The sequence below is a fragment of the Podarcis melisellensis genome (assembly GCF_964234715.1).
Source record: "Podarcis melisellensis genome assembly, chromosome: 14".
Lineage (NCBI taxonomy): Eukaryota > Metazoa > Chordata > Lepidosauria > Squamata > Lacertidae > Podarcis > Podarcis melisellensis.
In genome coordinates, this window is record NC_138546.1 from 13,504,132 (window position 1) to 13,518,423 (window position 14,292).

The 14,292-nt window shown below is 44.1% G+C and overlaps 1 protein-coding gene across 4 annotated transcripts in view; it reads right to left on the reverse strand.

The window, feature by feature from the left end:
* Positions 1-14,292, reverse strand: part of VPS35L (VPS35 endosomal protein sorting factor like) — an 83,307-nt gene that overhangs the window by 48,614 nt on the left and 20,401 nt on the right. For all 4 annotated transcript variants that reach the window (XM_081888876.1, XM_081888873.1, XM_081888875.1 and 1 more), the window contains exons 10-15: positions 7,826-7,922; positions 5,773-5,820; positions 5,139-5,232; positions 4,309-4,386; positions 3,014-3,136; positions 177-223 (exon numbers count right to left, since the gene is read on the reverse strand). In XM_081888876.1, coding sequence (XP_081745002.1) covers positions 177-223; positions 3,014-3,136; positions 4,309-4,386; positions 5,139-5,232; positions 5,773-5,820; positions 7,826-7,922 — 487 coding nt within the window. The remainder of the gene's footprint in view (positions 1-176; positions 224-3,013; positions 3,137-4,308; positions 4,387-5,138; positions 5,233-5,772; positions 5,821-7,825; positions 7,923-14,292) is intronic.

The window sequence follows — 14,292 nt, forward strand, 5'->3', positions numbered from 1 at the left end:
AAGGAATGTTTTGAATAAACTTGTCCCGCCTCCATTGTGGGACAAGGAGCAAGTCTTCCCCCCCCCCTCCACTGGACTCCAGAATGAATCCCCTTCCAGTAGGACTCCTGTAGATTTAAGTAAGGATCAGGGCCCTTCAGAGTTCCCCAAAAAAGCCTTGCAAGCACACTACTTACTTGTTGCCTAGCTTCTTACATCTTTCCATCATTTCTGTCAGCAAAACCTACCAAAGATAAGTTCATGAGAATGAAAAACTAAGCATCCAACCAAAACATTCATTATCGGAAGATAAAAAACCCCACTCAACCATAACTTTCATTACTGAAACTTCAAATGACGTAGACATATCCAACTGTGACCCTGCAATGGGAAAGTGAAGGAGGTGCAGTTCGCCAATATTTCCTTTGTGGAAGATTCTGCTTCCAAATCTCTCAGCCATTTTGTTTTTGAACATGAAGCAAGTAAGCATATTTGCTCCAGGTCAGATCAGATGATAGCACTACCTCTATACGGGTGTTACCCTGGACCACTGCCATCTAAGTTAGTGGGCACCATTAGGCCTTTGAATATTGAACAAAAACTCTGAAGAGGGAAACTACATTCAATCTGGCTGACCAGATGAACATACACAGGCTTCTAATAAGCAGCCCAACATGATGAGGATCCCTGGTTGTGTGGAAGAACCTATAAAAGTTCAGCTGCACAGGTCCCGGGTCCAAATAGGATCATTCTGTGGTCTGCATTGATGACCCTTTGCTACTTAACAGACTAAAGGAACTCTCTCAAACATATGACATTTTAATCCAAAGCATGACTCTTAAGAGAATTTTCCTGATTTTTAGGAGGACAGAGATGAAATCAATTATTTGGCTCCACCTATCATTGCTCCAGGGGGACGCGGGTGGCGCTGTGGGTTAAACGACAGAGCCTAGGACTTGCCAATCAGAAGGTCGGTGGTTCGAATCCCTGCAATGGGGTGAGGTCCTGCCAACCTAGCAGTTCAAAAGCACGTCAAAGTGCAAGTAGATAAATAGGTACCTCTCCAGTGGGAAGGTAAAAGGCGTTTCCGTGTGCTGCTCTGGTTCGCCAGAAGTGGCTTAGTCATGCTGGCCACATGACCCGGAAGCTGTACACCGGCTCTCTCGGCCAATAAAGCAAGATGAGCGCCGCAACCCCAGAGTCGGCCACGACTGGACCTAATGGTCAGGGGTCCCTTTACCTTTATCATTGATCCATCCTTGTCTATTATTGCCTCTGGCTCCACCTAGTGTTGGTCTCCTTGCCTTCCATCCTCCACCCACTCCACCATGTCTACGGACAGCAGCCACCCACCCTGCTGACATACACCAGTGTCAGGCAGCTTCCCATGTTCCTAAATCACAACTCTCGCTGACTATCCATCCAGAAACTGATTTCATTCTGGCACACATAGTTACCCTACCCCTCTCATTAGCTAAAGGGCATCTGCCTTCCAAAAGACAGAGGACAGAGATTTCCAGTTGTCCGCTCCCATTCAGGGAACATCAAATCGATCACCCCTTGCTATCAGCTTAACAAAAGGATGGTCTCCCAGTAGCCATGGTCCTATTCTTTTGCAGTGGGAAGAAGAAGAAAACAGGTTTCTTTGCAAAGCATCTGATTTAAGGCGGGAGGGAGATGTGGTGAAAAAACAAAGAGGCAAAGTCTAAGTTTGTGAAAGATTTCGTATTTCCACATGGCTGCATTGCCACTGGCTTGTTGTTTTTTAACGTTGGCCCATGGTATAATACATCGCGAGGAATTGAATTCTTGCTTAAGACTGTTTTGAGAAAAGTTATAACTGTTACGCTGATAGGAGTTTAAAAATAAAAGGAAGTGTAATTTGCATGACCAAGGTGAGAAAGTAGTGTGAAGAACAACACTGGCAAGATCAAAAAGTAGGATAACAAGTTTCCTTGGTTTCTGCCAGGGAACATGCTGAGCTGTAAAAACAACAAAAAACCATCACAAATGATGCATTATGACTACTGGTTTAGTAGAGGTTCTGTGTTAAGAACTGAAATCCTGCACTGACTGGCAGTAGCTCTACAGGATTTCGGATTGGGGACATTCCCAGCCCTACATGGAGATGCCGGGACCTTCTGAATGCAGATGCTCTACCACTGAGCCAGGGCCCTTCCACTAATAAGTACGCCGTTGTAAGAATGTTGGTTTATTTCTGTAGGTGCTTATGTTCCAATCCTGAGCACACTACTTTCCGCTGAAGTCAATGAGATTAAGGTCACATCCATACCATATATTTAAAGTATAATTCTACCACTTTTAAAAGTTGTGGCTTCCCTCAAAAGAATCCTGGGCAAATTTGGCACAGGAAGGATTGGTCAAACATTCTTCAGTTCAGCAGTCTATGGTCTGTCTTTGCTAAATTGTCAGTAACTAGATCATCCAGGTCAGGCCGCTGATTTGTGGGAACAGACACTATTTTGCAGAGCAGCTGCCTCAAATTCTAGAAATGCATCAGAACTCAGAAGCTACAAATTTTCCATCAACATTTATAAGCCTTGTCGTCAAAGTTGGCACTTATCTTGCACTCATGTGCGGAACTATCTCATTCAGCCTCCAGGTGCTTTGAAATGATTCTTCAAAGACCTCTCACTTTAAAAACAATTCTACAAAATCATGTGCCTCTTAAGCCACATTTCAATTTTACATTTAATGGCTCTTTCTAATTAACAACAGCATTAACAAAGATTTGCCTGCACATTCATGGGTGGTAGATGGTAGCTAGCTTTAAGAATAGAACAAGCCAGATCAATACATATTATTCACAGCACTAGAACTCTACCTGCTAATGGTGCCACCTATGTAACCTGAAAACTTCACTGATTTAGTTCCACTTTCTTGGACTGACACGGAAGAAGCAACAGATTCAGATATCAGAGCGTTTTCCATTTATACAAAGTTCAAATGCTGTACTAGGCCTCTGTTCTGGTTAAATGTTCAAATCTTTCCACAGTCAAAGAGAGATCTTTACCTCTGCAGCCCGGTAAGAGATGCACTGTAGAATCCAATCTATTGCAGGAGAATAAAGGGTTAGATATGATGGGATCTCTACACACTGCACCACCAACTGATTCTGAACTGTATCCCCATGAATCTGTTAAAAATATAAAAGATAAATCATGATGGGGGTAGGAAAAAATAATAGTATGCATTCATTAAGGAGTCAAAACATTCAACACTGACTTCAAGGAAAATTGTAGAACCCCAGGATTGGATCCAATGATGGGATTGTTTTAACAGAAATTGCTTTCACTTGTGCATGTTGGGACACCTGATTTTTACTTAGACACACGCACCCAAACACCCCTGCCACTGAAGGAGCGTCTCCACCCCCAACGTTCAGCTCGGACACTGAGGTCCAGCGCCGAGGGTCTTCTGGGGGTTCCCTCACCGCGAGAAGTGATGTTACAGGGAACCAGGCAGAGGGCCTTCTCAGTAGTGGCACCCACCCTGTGGAACGCTCTCTCACCAGATGTCAAAGAGAACAACAACTTCATACTTTCAGAAGACATCTGAAGGCAGCCCTGTTTAGGGAAGTTTTAAATGTTTGATATTTTATTGGGTTTTTAATATTCTGTTGGGAGCTGCCCAGAGTGGCTGGAGCAACCCAGCCAATGGGCAGGATAGAAATAAATAAAGAAGAAGAAGAAGAAGAAGATGAAGAAGAAGAAGCTGTTGCTGCTGCTGCTACAGCCACCTGCAACATAACCCATTCTATCCCAGAGGCATCCTACAACCTTCAGTAACAGTGTTTGGGGTGGCTTATGTGGAAGGGAAGGGAAGGGAATTAATGGAAATTAGCAGAAATGCTTTCTGAATGGGAAATATCTCAAATCCAAACAGCTATGAGAACTCCCAGGTCACACAACACTAGATTACTTGCTCCTCAATCCCCTACCCAGTTGCTTTCACCAAATCACACCTACCTTTCCCACACCCGATGTCCTATGTGATAATAGGTGTGGGCAGGTAACGATGCTGCTGCAAAGGAACTACTGGGAGCTGAAAGTGCATTTCCCGATTGTTCCTTCACACGCAGCGTTCTTGAAGAGGCTCAGTGAATCCTTTTCAAGTTGTCAACTGATGTCATGTGACTGACGTCATGTGACTGACAAGAGCGCAGCCCTGTCCGTCTGTTAAAGTTGGTCCACAGCACGGTGGGGGAAGCAAGGTTCCAGCTTGCAAGCCATATCCTGCCCACATCTGGGCTAACTGAGCAAACGCACACGAAAAACACTCCCAATGTTTACAGAATCTCTTACTTACTTGCTTAAAAGTCAGGAGGAAGTCAAAAAAGTTCTTGTTGAGGTTCTCTTTCAGATGAGGAGCTACTTCCATCCCAACCTACATTCAAAGAGCCACATAAATTAAGCCTAGTCTTTGACTCTTCCACTGCAACACAATCATGTATATTCATATACCTATTGCAAGATTTTTTTTGGGGGGGGGGGAATCCACTTAAAAATGGCACACAAGGAAAATTAGATGAGTATTCAGACAAGGAAGTAATCATGTGGTGCAAGGTGAGTGCACTTTAAGAAAGCAGAAGAATGCAATACATAGCCAGTGTAATATTTCCTAGAAATAGGAAGTTGGCTATTTCCTAGTCTACAGAAAACTGCAACAAAACTGGTTGGTCTGGAGACATTCTGCTGAGTCTGCCAGATTATCTAAGATCAACCCTCCAAGGTCCTCTCTAGTCTGTCAATAAGAGATACTAGGTCGACTGGTATTATGGACAGGGCCTTTTCAGTGGTGACTCCATATCAATGGACTATTCTCCCCCAGGAAGAATGAATGGCCCCATCACTAGTGATTTAAAAAAGACTCGCAATACCTTTTTATTTCAAACCTGCTTTTTCTTAATTATTGTATGTTAATGAAATTTTAATGCTCAGTTTAAGGGATATAATGTGCACTTTAAACATTATAATTGTTTCCATAGTGTCACACTTAATTGTTCCGTTATTCTGCATGCTACCTTATGAGGGCGGTTTATAAATATTTTAAGAACTAAAGCAAACAAATGACACAAACTAGTCTAATCACCGTTTCACGGAACCAACAAAACTGCATTTTAAAGAAGAAAATCTTACTCTGCAGAGATATGCCCTAGCATAGACAGCAACCAAAGGATCTCCTATTCCTCGGATCATGGAGGTCAGCCGTGGGAGACATTCAGAAATTCCTCTGTAAAGAAGATTTGAGAAAGTAGGGTTTTTTATGATTAGCTTCACACTCAGGTACCATTTCACTTCTTGGCGACTTAAAAGGCTGCAATTTATTTGACATGTGATTTCAGCTGGCCAAGGATAACATCAAATACTCGGCAAAAGGGGACAGTAAAATATTACTGGTGAGTTTATCCCAAGGCCACTGTAGAAAACAAAAAATATAAAGCCCAAGACTAAAATGTAACAATACGGATTGGCAAACCATTTTTGAAATGGAGATAGCTTAGAACAGCAGCTTGTGTTACGGCTTGAGCACCCTGTGTTGGAAGGGCAGGGAGGGCGAGAAAGAGTCAGAAATCCCACCAGACATGCCCAAGGCCAACATCCAATATAGCCTTCATATCCCAGGAATCTTTTTTCTACTTTTAATTCAAAAGACACCACCAGTGTTTAATCAAGTCATTGCTAGAAGCTAGAAAAATCTCTGGGCATGATTTATTTCCATACCCCCCCTACATTTATCAAATATTCATTTATCAAATATTACTAGCCTTACGTTTTGGAAAGAAATTTGTTGCACTTCAGTATTGCTGCTTCCACATAACTGGAATAAAGTGTCAAGGGGGAAAAGTTCAAAATAGTAAAGTCACTGGGATTATCCAAGGCACAGAAACCCTGTGTGAAACTAAACCATGGCTTAACATAACATAGGCAAACCTCAGAGAGCTTTGAAATCCCCTTTCCTTCTCTACTGTGATGGACAGAGAAGAACAAAGATTCTGCTTTCACTTTTTATGAACTTCAGATTAGTGTTGTGTTGCCTCTAAACTATAAACAGTGATTCGTCTTAATTATAGCTTGCTTCGACAAATCAGCTTCTTAAAACTATGGTTTGAAGTTAACTTGTTTCAATCAATCATTATTATTATTTTAATTTTTAATTTTTTAACCAACCACCAAAACACAAACAGTGAAAACAAACAGTGAAACCCCCCAGGCGGCTGATACATTGGGTATACATAATCAATAATAACATATTCAAATCAACCATATGTTTCAATCAATCACAGCTAAATTTGGCCACAGGTTCAGGTGACACATTATCTAGGGAAATAATGTCTTAGGAGCTACAGTACAACCAACATCTGATGTTTCTTTCATTGACTGCTGACCTATATTCATTCTCTTTGATTAATAAACTTACATTTTTTTGCAGTATTATGAGCCAAGGGAATTCTGAATAACCTATACCTGTCTCACTGATATTGCTACCTTGGTTCTCTCAGCCGGACTACAGTGCCATAGAATCACAGAATTATACAGCTGGAAGGGCCATTTAGTCCAACCCCACTGTAGTGCAGGAATCCTGCCCACAGCCATCCCTGGGTGGTCTCAAACCACCAACCTTCTGGTTAACAGCCAGATGCACTAACCCAATGTGCCACCAGCCCCTCTTGGGGGAGTTAGCTAGGCAGAGACTAGCCATACCCCAGTCTGAGACCTTCCCTCACAATAAAGTGTCTTATGGCTCTGCGAAGTCAGCTATTGACTTGGGGATATTTTAGAGGGGATCTAGTCCTAGTAGTGCGGTCAGAACATCTAGAGACCCATCTGATTCAGCTTACCTGGGGGCTGGGTTAAGGAGACAGGTAAAGGTGTTCCAAAGATGCTAGCTCACTATAAGTATCAGAAAGGGAATTGCACCACTTGAGATGGGCGGCAGCTCTGCCACTGCCCAACCCCATTCTTCACCCCCCCATCCTTCTCTTTCACCCCAATACACCCATCCCTCCTCATCTTTTTCTGCCTGCTACATTAGCAGTCGCAGTGATGATGGTTTCTCCACCACCCACTGAAACCATTGCTGCCGCCACCTCTTCCCTGCCTCTGTGCCCAAGAAGACACTTCTCAGACCAATGCATTCTGGGTATGGAGGTCTGCAGAGGGCATGCACCACTACCATGGCTGAGAGAGGGTGACCTTGGGCCGGTCACTCTGTGAGCTTTGTGGCTGAGGAGGGATTTGAAGCCTGATCTCCCCAGCTTAGCCCAACTCTCTAACCACTACTTCAAATCAACTCATGGAGCCGTACCCAATGCTATTCCTACTCAAGAGTAGACCTGCTGAAATGAATAGGCGTGATTCCCCCAGCAGTGCTAATTTCATTGGATCTAGTCTGAGTAGAATTTAAGTTGGCTCAGTCTTTTCCACTTACTTTTACTTCAAAATAAAGAGTAAAAATCGCACACAACAGCTTAAGAAAGTCACCGATAATAATCATATCATTCTCGTGGGATAAAGAGCTCGCTATTTCGTATGTAAGTTATATGTGACACGTAAATTTTAAACTTGCTTTCTTGTTGAAAAGATAACCACCGCATTTTTTTAAAAAGTAAGCCTTAGCCATAGGCAAAATCTAGTCTCCATTTCAACACTCAACTGTGAACTCTGTTGGCACCCTGGACAATACCTACAAGGGGTCTTTTGATACTCCTTTTTTTTCCATGTGGAGAAACCTAAGGCAACACTATGATTTATTTTTTAAAGAAATTCAAGCATAAACCAGATAACGTTTTCATCATCTTAAAGTCTCCTTCGGAAAAGGATACAATCTGGGAATGAGCTCTCGAATGGAGGCAATCTTGAAGAACCAGTTTAAACAGGTTTCTTTGGCAGTATCAACCACACTTTCAGGAGTAAAATTATCTGATAAAACAAGACAAAAAGAAGATTAAAAACTAAGAACCTGCTTCCTTATTACGTTTCTGAATAAAATTAGCAGTGATTTAATTCGCATAGTTCGGGGGAGGGGGAGATGGCACTCAAGAGCACTGATTAGAAAAATCACACACAAGAAGAGCCCTGTTGGAACAAAGGGAAGGCCTATTTTTGGTCTCTAAGGGCCAAAATCAGGCTATGAATGCAACAACCAACAGTCCAATCGAATACGATTATTTCAGGCCATCTGGACAACTGTCTGCCACGTAGAGCTGGGCAGCAGTGGAGAACCTCTGTGGTCGATGAGCTGTATTATACCTGGTAAACATAAAGGTACCCCTGCCCATCAGGGCCAGTCGTGACCGACTCTAGGGTTGCGCGCTCATCTCGCTCAAGAGGCCGGGAGGCGGCGCTGTCCGAAGACACTTCCGGGTCACGTGGCCAGCGTGACTAAGCTGCATCTGGCGAGCCAGCACCAGCGCAGCACACGGAAACGCCGTTTACCTTCCCGCTAGAAAGCGGTCCCTATTTATCTACTTGCACTTAGGGGTGCTTTCGAACTGCTAGGTAGGCAGGAGCTGGGACCGAACGATGGGAGCTCACCCCGCCGTGGGGATTCGAACCGCCGACCTTTCGATCGGCAGGTCCTCATCTCTGTGGTTTAACCCACAGCGCCACCTGCGTCCCATTATACCTGGTACAGATCCCAAATTGACCCACCAGGCCTCTCCCCACAAACCACAGCCACCTGCCACACACCTGACGTCAACATGTGCAGATGTGGCTACAAAGGAACATCCAGGCGTTTGCCATTGACGGAGAGCCCCACTGGTGCTGGGAGTGTGTTTTTAAAGCGGCTTGCTTTAATCTCCAACCAAGCTCCGTTTTGAAAGAAGTCATTAGAATCCAAATCACCTCCTGCAAACAGAGCATTTTCCTCTTGCAAACAGACTTCGAAAGGGCTTCCTGTGATCAGCTTCCAGCACCAATCAGCTGATTCAAAATTCCCTTCAGCTGAAATAGGGGTTCAACTTCTTTTTTAATTAACTGAGAACAACATTTATTTACGTGCACCAAACAGAAACACCAACAACGCATCATAAACACAAGATGATAATTCCTCAGACATTTGAATCGTTCATTATTATTTTTCAAAACTGTAGCATACTGGGCCGGAAATACTCCTCTGCTGTCCTGTATGAAAAATAATTCTGCAAAAAAAGATAGCGACTGGTTTAAAGTCACCCAGTGAGCTTTGTGGATGAATGAGCCCAGGTCTCCCATGCTCTATAACTTTAAAAACAAGAGGTGTGTGTATGGGTGTGGGTGGGTGGGGGTGTATTTAGGATCTAGTCCATTGTACAACAGGTGACATTTGTATTTGCTGCTCTACCCACTACTGCCTCTGACCCTGCCAACCCCTGGCATGCGGCCCCCAATAAGGCAGGTGGCCCTTGGTCCCCAAAAGGTTCCCCAATCCTGAGGTACATAGTGATATACAAAGAACAAGTACGGTATGTCATGTCCCTAGTTACCTACCTGGGAATAAAGGCCCCTGAATAAAATGGGATTTAACTCTGAGCAAACATGCATGGGATTACATTATAACTGGGGCAACTACCATTCCTGCCTTTGCCGCATTCACAATGTTTATTCACATTTTCTCCACAGAGATTGTTTAAAAATGCAGGCGGGGGGAAAATGGGCCTTGGAAGCTAACAGGCATTATGGGCCTGAAGCATGTTAGGTCATCAGCGAACAAAAATTTGCAGAGACTTAGCTGCTCCAAGCCTTACTTTGCTGCCCACGAATCCAAGATAAAACCAATATGACACTGCAGAAGGAACAGTTACGTAACAGTCAATATTTAGAATTTGCTGTCTGCTTAAATTTTTGCCTTGCTGAACTTGGGGAATTAGGACTTTATATGCCAGACAGGGCTCTCTTGCAGTATAGTAAGGATTTAAAGTGTGGGGTTCTCAGTGCTGGACATTATTTGTATCCTACAGATATATTTACCTATTTTTATACAATCCTAAAAATTCTCGGAGTGGGAAGAAAATAAAATAATAAAGCAGCCAATCGGAACCAAGTGAAAACAGAGTAAAACTAGAGCACCGGTTACTGTGCAGATCAATCCTAATCCTTGATCTGCCACGTTGCAGGGGGTAAGATACTGTGACGTTTTCTCTCGGCTACTGTGAAGGTTCCCATCATATCCACAAAATGCATGGGCAAAAGCTACTGCCAGTGGTATCCCTGCCAACAGCAGCCAAGATAAATCTCTTTAACAGGGTTTTTTTTTGGGGGGGGTGGCTGGGATAGGAGGGGATACTTGGGCACAATCTAGGCCTCTCTGTTGTACCATGAAAACCAGTCGTTCTGCTTGTTAGCAGTGTCACTTAAACAACATAGATGGAGCCCAGAGAGAAAAGAAATCCTGTGGGACAAAAACAGTGTATAATATGAGAAAGAAATAGAGAGGTTTTGTCTTTCTAACATCAGGCCTTGAACACAGCAGGGATAGATATATAAAATTAAACATACAGCGGGAAACAGCCCATCACAGCACATGCTACCTCAGCAGGCATCATGCTGTTGTACCTGGTTGCTAAGCAACACCTCCAGCCATTTCTCCCTTCTCAGTTAACTTACTTGAACGCTAGCAGAGTTAACTCTTAGCTTACACATGGAATGATCTCTGCTGCGGCACTTCCAATGCTACTGTGCTGTCACCCCTGCTTCAGCAGCAGCAATGTGGACAGAGCAGGGGCTCCACTACTCTACCCAGTCCTGCTGCTCTGATCTAGGTGTTAAGATTGAAGCCTTAGACTGGGAAGACCTTGGTTAAAATCACCGCTTCACCAGAAACTCACTGGGAGACCTTGGAACAACTCCTTATTCTTCTCTCTCTTGGCCTAGCCTGCCTTACAATGTTGTTTTAAGGATAAAACAGCCCCTTATGCTATTTCAAAAGCAATATTTCGTTAAACTATTCAGACTGGGATCCACTATTAGGAACATCAGTTATTAGTTCAGGAAATTGCAAAGATACCATTGCTAAGAATATAGGAAGGCTCAAGCCTTTCATCTAATTCACCATCCTGCTTCTCAAAGTGCTCAGCAAGAAGTCTCTGGTAAGCCCAAAAGTAGGACAAGCCCCCTAAGCTGATGAATATCACCACATCTTGTGGAAGGAAGTTCCATAGTCTTAAGCACAGATAAAGGCTGCAGCTTCGTCAAAGGCATGGGTTTGAATTCCACCGCTGACAGTAAATTGAGCGGCAACTGTGCTCAAGTTGCCTATGGAGCTGGATTTAGGCTCCAGGCATTTCAAATATATATTTTATCTTGGTAGTGTGCTCAAGCAGTGTAAGGTGCTGGATTCTGGCTCCAGTCTCTTCGGCAGCATGGGTCCAAATCCTACCACAGCCAGTATGCTTAGTGGGCGGACTGCGGTGAAGTGCCTGCTTAGAATGAAAGAAGTGCCACGTTCCATTCACAACCCCTCCAGCTGGGCTGGGAGAGACCCTGGCTTGCAACCCTGGAGCCACTATGGTTTCAGATTGGATGGGTGACTGCGTGTTGAGCTTCCTGCATTGGAGGGGGTTGGCCAAGTTGGCATAGCCAATACTGAGCAAGATGGACCAATGGCCTGACCAATGGTAAAGATCAGCGCACATTTTGCATGGGGAAAGTCCCAGATTTGATTCCTGGCATCTCCCAGTTACGATACTTTATTAAAGCTCTATACCGGCTTCCCTCCCTTCCCCGGAGCTGGGTCGCAGGGGAAGAACCACGTGAAGATCTGGACAGACACTGCCAATCCAAAAAGGCAATACTGGGAGAGAGGGATAAACAGCCTGGCCTTGAATAAAGCCAGCCCCCTATGCAACAGCAAGACACACCGCCAGTCTTTTCACATTCTGGTTGACCCATTTGGGGGCCATCAGGTGCCTGGGATGGAGGAGCTCCTTTCGAGAAGGTGCTTTTGCTGACACACCTTGCGCTAACAAATGAGCAAATTGGGCCTCATCCAATGAAGGCAAAGTGGGTCAGAGTGATTTGATATGGGGCAGCGGGGGAATGTCTGCGTTCCGAGCACCTTTCCGCCACAGAACAAAGCAGAAGCGGCAGAGGTTCCCGTTCAACTGAACTGGAGCAGGGACTGCTGCTTATTATTCTGCTGCTGTGCCGTTCTCTCCTCAAAAACGCCGAGCCTGTGCAGAAACTCAAGGCGGTGAGGGGGAGAGAGAGAGAGAGAGAGACTGCAATTCTCTCCCATTTGGCAACAGCCCACCCCTAAGCGCTTGAGGACTTTTACGTAACGAAGCACGATGGGGACCCGGAGTCCTTAAGTTCAAGCATGCCCTAACTGCCAAGGCGGTTAAGGACAAGACAGTGAGCAGCAGCTGTTGAGAGAGACGGCACAAGAAACAGACTTGGATTAGGAATGTAAAAACAAGATTTAAAACCGGCTTCTTGCCAAAGAGGTACAGAAAATGGCACACACGTACCAAAATCAACCTTATCCACAAAATATAACAACGTATTATATTGCACTGATTTCGAAGCCAGGCTAGCCTCATTGGCACGGCCATAAACACCAGTTTCATTATCAGAGACAAAGTGTGTCTGCAATGATCCCCTCTCCCTTCCCTGCTTAGGTACATCTGGGTAAGCACAGTCTTCAGCTGCAGCCTCGGTTTCCTGCAGGCAGGGGGGCTCCGGTGCTAAATCAGAAGTTTTTTCCTTTTATTGGAATGGAAAGAATGAGAACAAAATACCAATGAGCATGTTCTTGCTTTGCGCACAGCTGCTCAAGGCATAGAGGCTCCGCACAGGAAATTGTGCCTGTTTACACACACTGCGCCAGAGTCTCTCATGCCAGTGTGATTGCTGTAAGGATTTCAAGGCTCCTGTGTTTTTATTATTCTTACTGTTTGGTTGTCCTTTTTATACAGGCTTTGGGTGGAGGATGATCTAGCCTCAAAAAAAGGGAGCATACAAATGAAACAGGAACATGTGTTGCATCATGTGCCTGTGCGTGTGTGTGTGTGTGTGTGTCTGTCTGTCTGTCTGTCTGTCTCTTTGTACACACACACACGCACACACATTTACATGGATCTAAAAGGGGAAAAAAGAAAGCCAGCTGCATTATAACAAATCATTCCACTGGTCATTCATTCTCTCGAAGGTCTCACACAGGAATCTTTTTCAGCCATACCAGGAAGGGAGTGAATCTGGGACAAAGTATTTGATCTACTACCTAGATATGGCCCTTCTCTCAAGACACACACGTACCATGGGAGATCAGAGACATCCACTACTTGTACAAGCATACATGTGTGCAAATGGGCTTTGCAGGGGGTTAGACTAGATGGCCCTCAGGGTCCCTTTCGACTCTACAATTCTATGAAACACACCTCTCCTGCACAGACAGCCTCCTGCATGCATGCACCAGTACAGAATAAAAACAAACAAAACCAGTATAAGTTACACTGAAAGTAAGCAGACTCTAAAAGCCAATTCACTTCTTCCCCTCAACATTAAGCATGATCACCAAAGGATTACTCAGATAAAATATCAGCTGCTGCAGGAGGAGCTAACATGTCTGGGCAAAATGGCTTCAACCTGGCACCAAAAAGGTGTCACTGTCAGTGCCAGGCAAGGCACGCTGGAGAAAGAATTCCACAGACGGGGCCAATACTGAAAAGACCTGTTCTGTTGTTGCTGCATTCTGCCAGTGAAGAAACACAGTAAAGGGCCTCTGGTTATTTTGGTAGGCAAATATGGGAAGATGCATTCTCCAAGGTAACAGGGTCCCAAACTGTGGCTTTATAAGGTTAAAACCATCACTTTCAATTGAGTTCAGAAAATTAAATGCCAGCAAGCGCTATTGGGCCGGAATTGACGTTACACATTCAGACCATCAGACTCCGCTCAACATTTGGCTTTTGTCGAATTCTGAATCAGCTGCAGTTGCTAAACAGTCTTCCAGCGCAGCCCCACAAACAACACATTGCAGTAATCCATAATAGATAGAGGTATTAATCTTGTGTAATTTTCAACAATACTGAATTTAAAAGCCTGAGCCCAAAGTCTGCATGTTTAGTCGTTTTTTAAAAGTATCTATATATTGCTAACTCACACAGAAAACATCTAAACAGTGTGCAACTAATATAAAACCACAATAAAATATAAATTTCACGGGATTCGACTGTAACAAGTATGCCTGTGATTATAACCTAAGGGTTGTAGCCAGTTATGTTTCATTCAACGTAAACCCACCAGAATTAGTGGATATCACCAATTCCAAGGGGTCTACTCTACTCTGAGTAAAATTTAGCTGGGCACA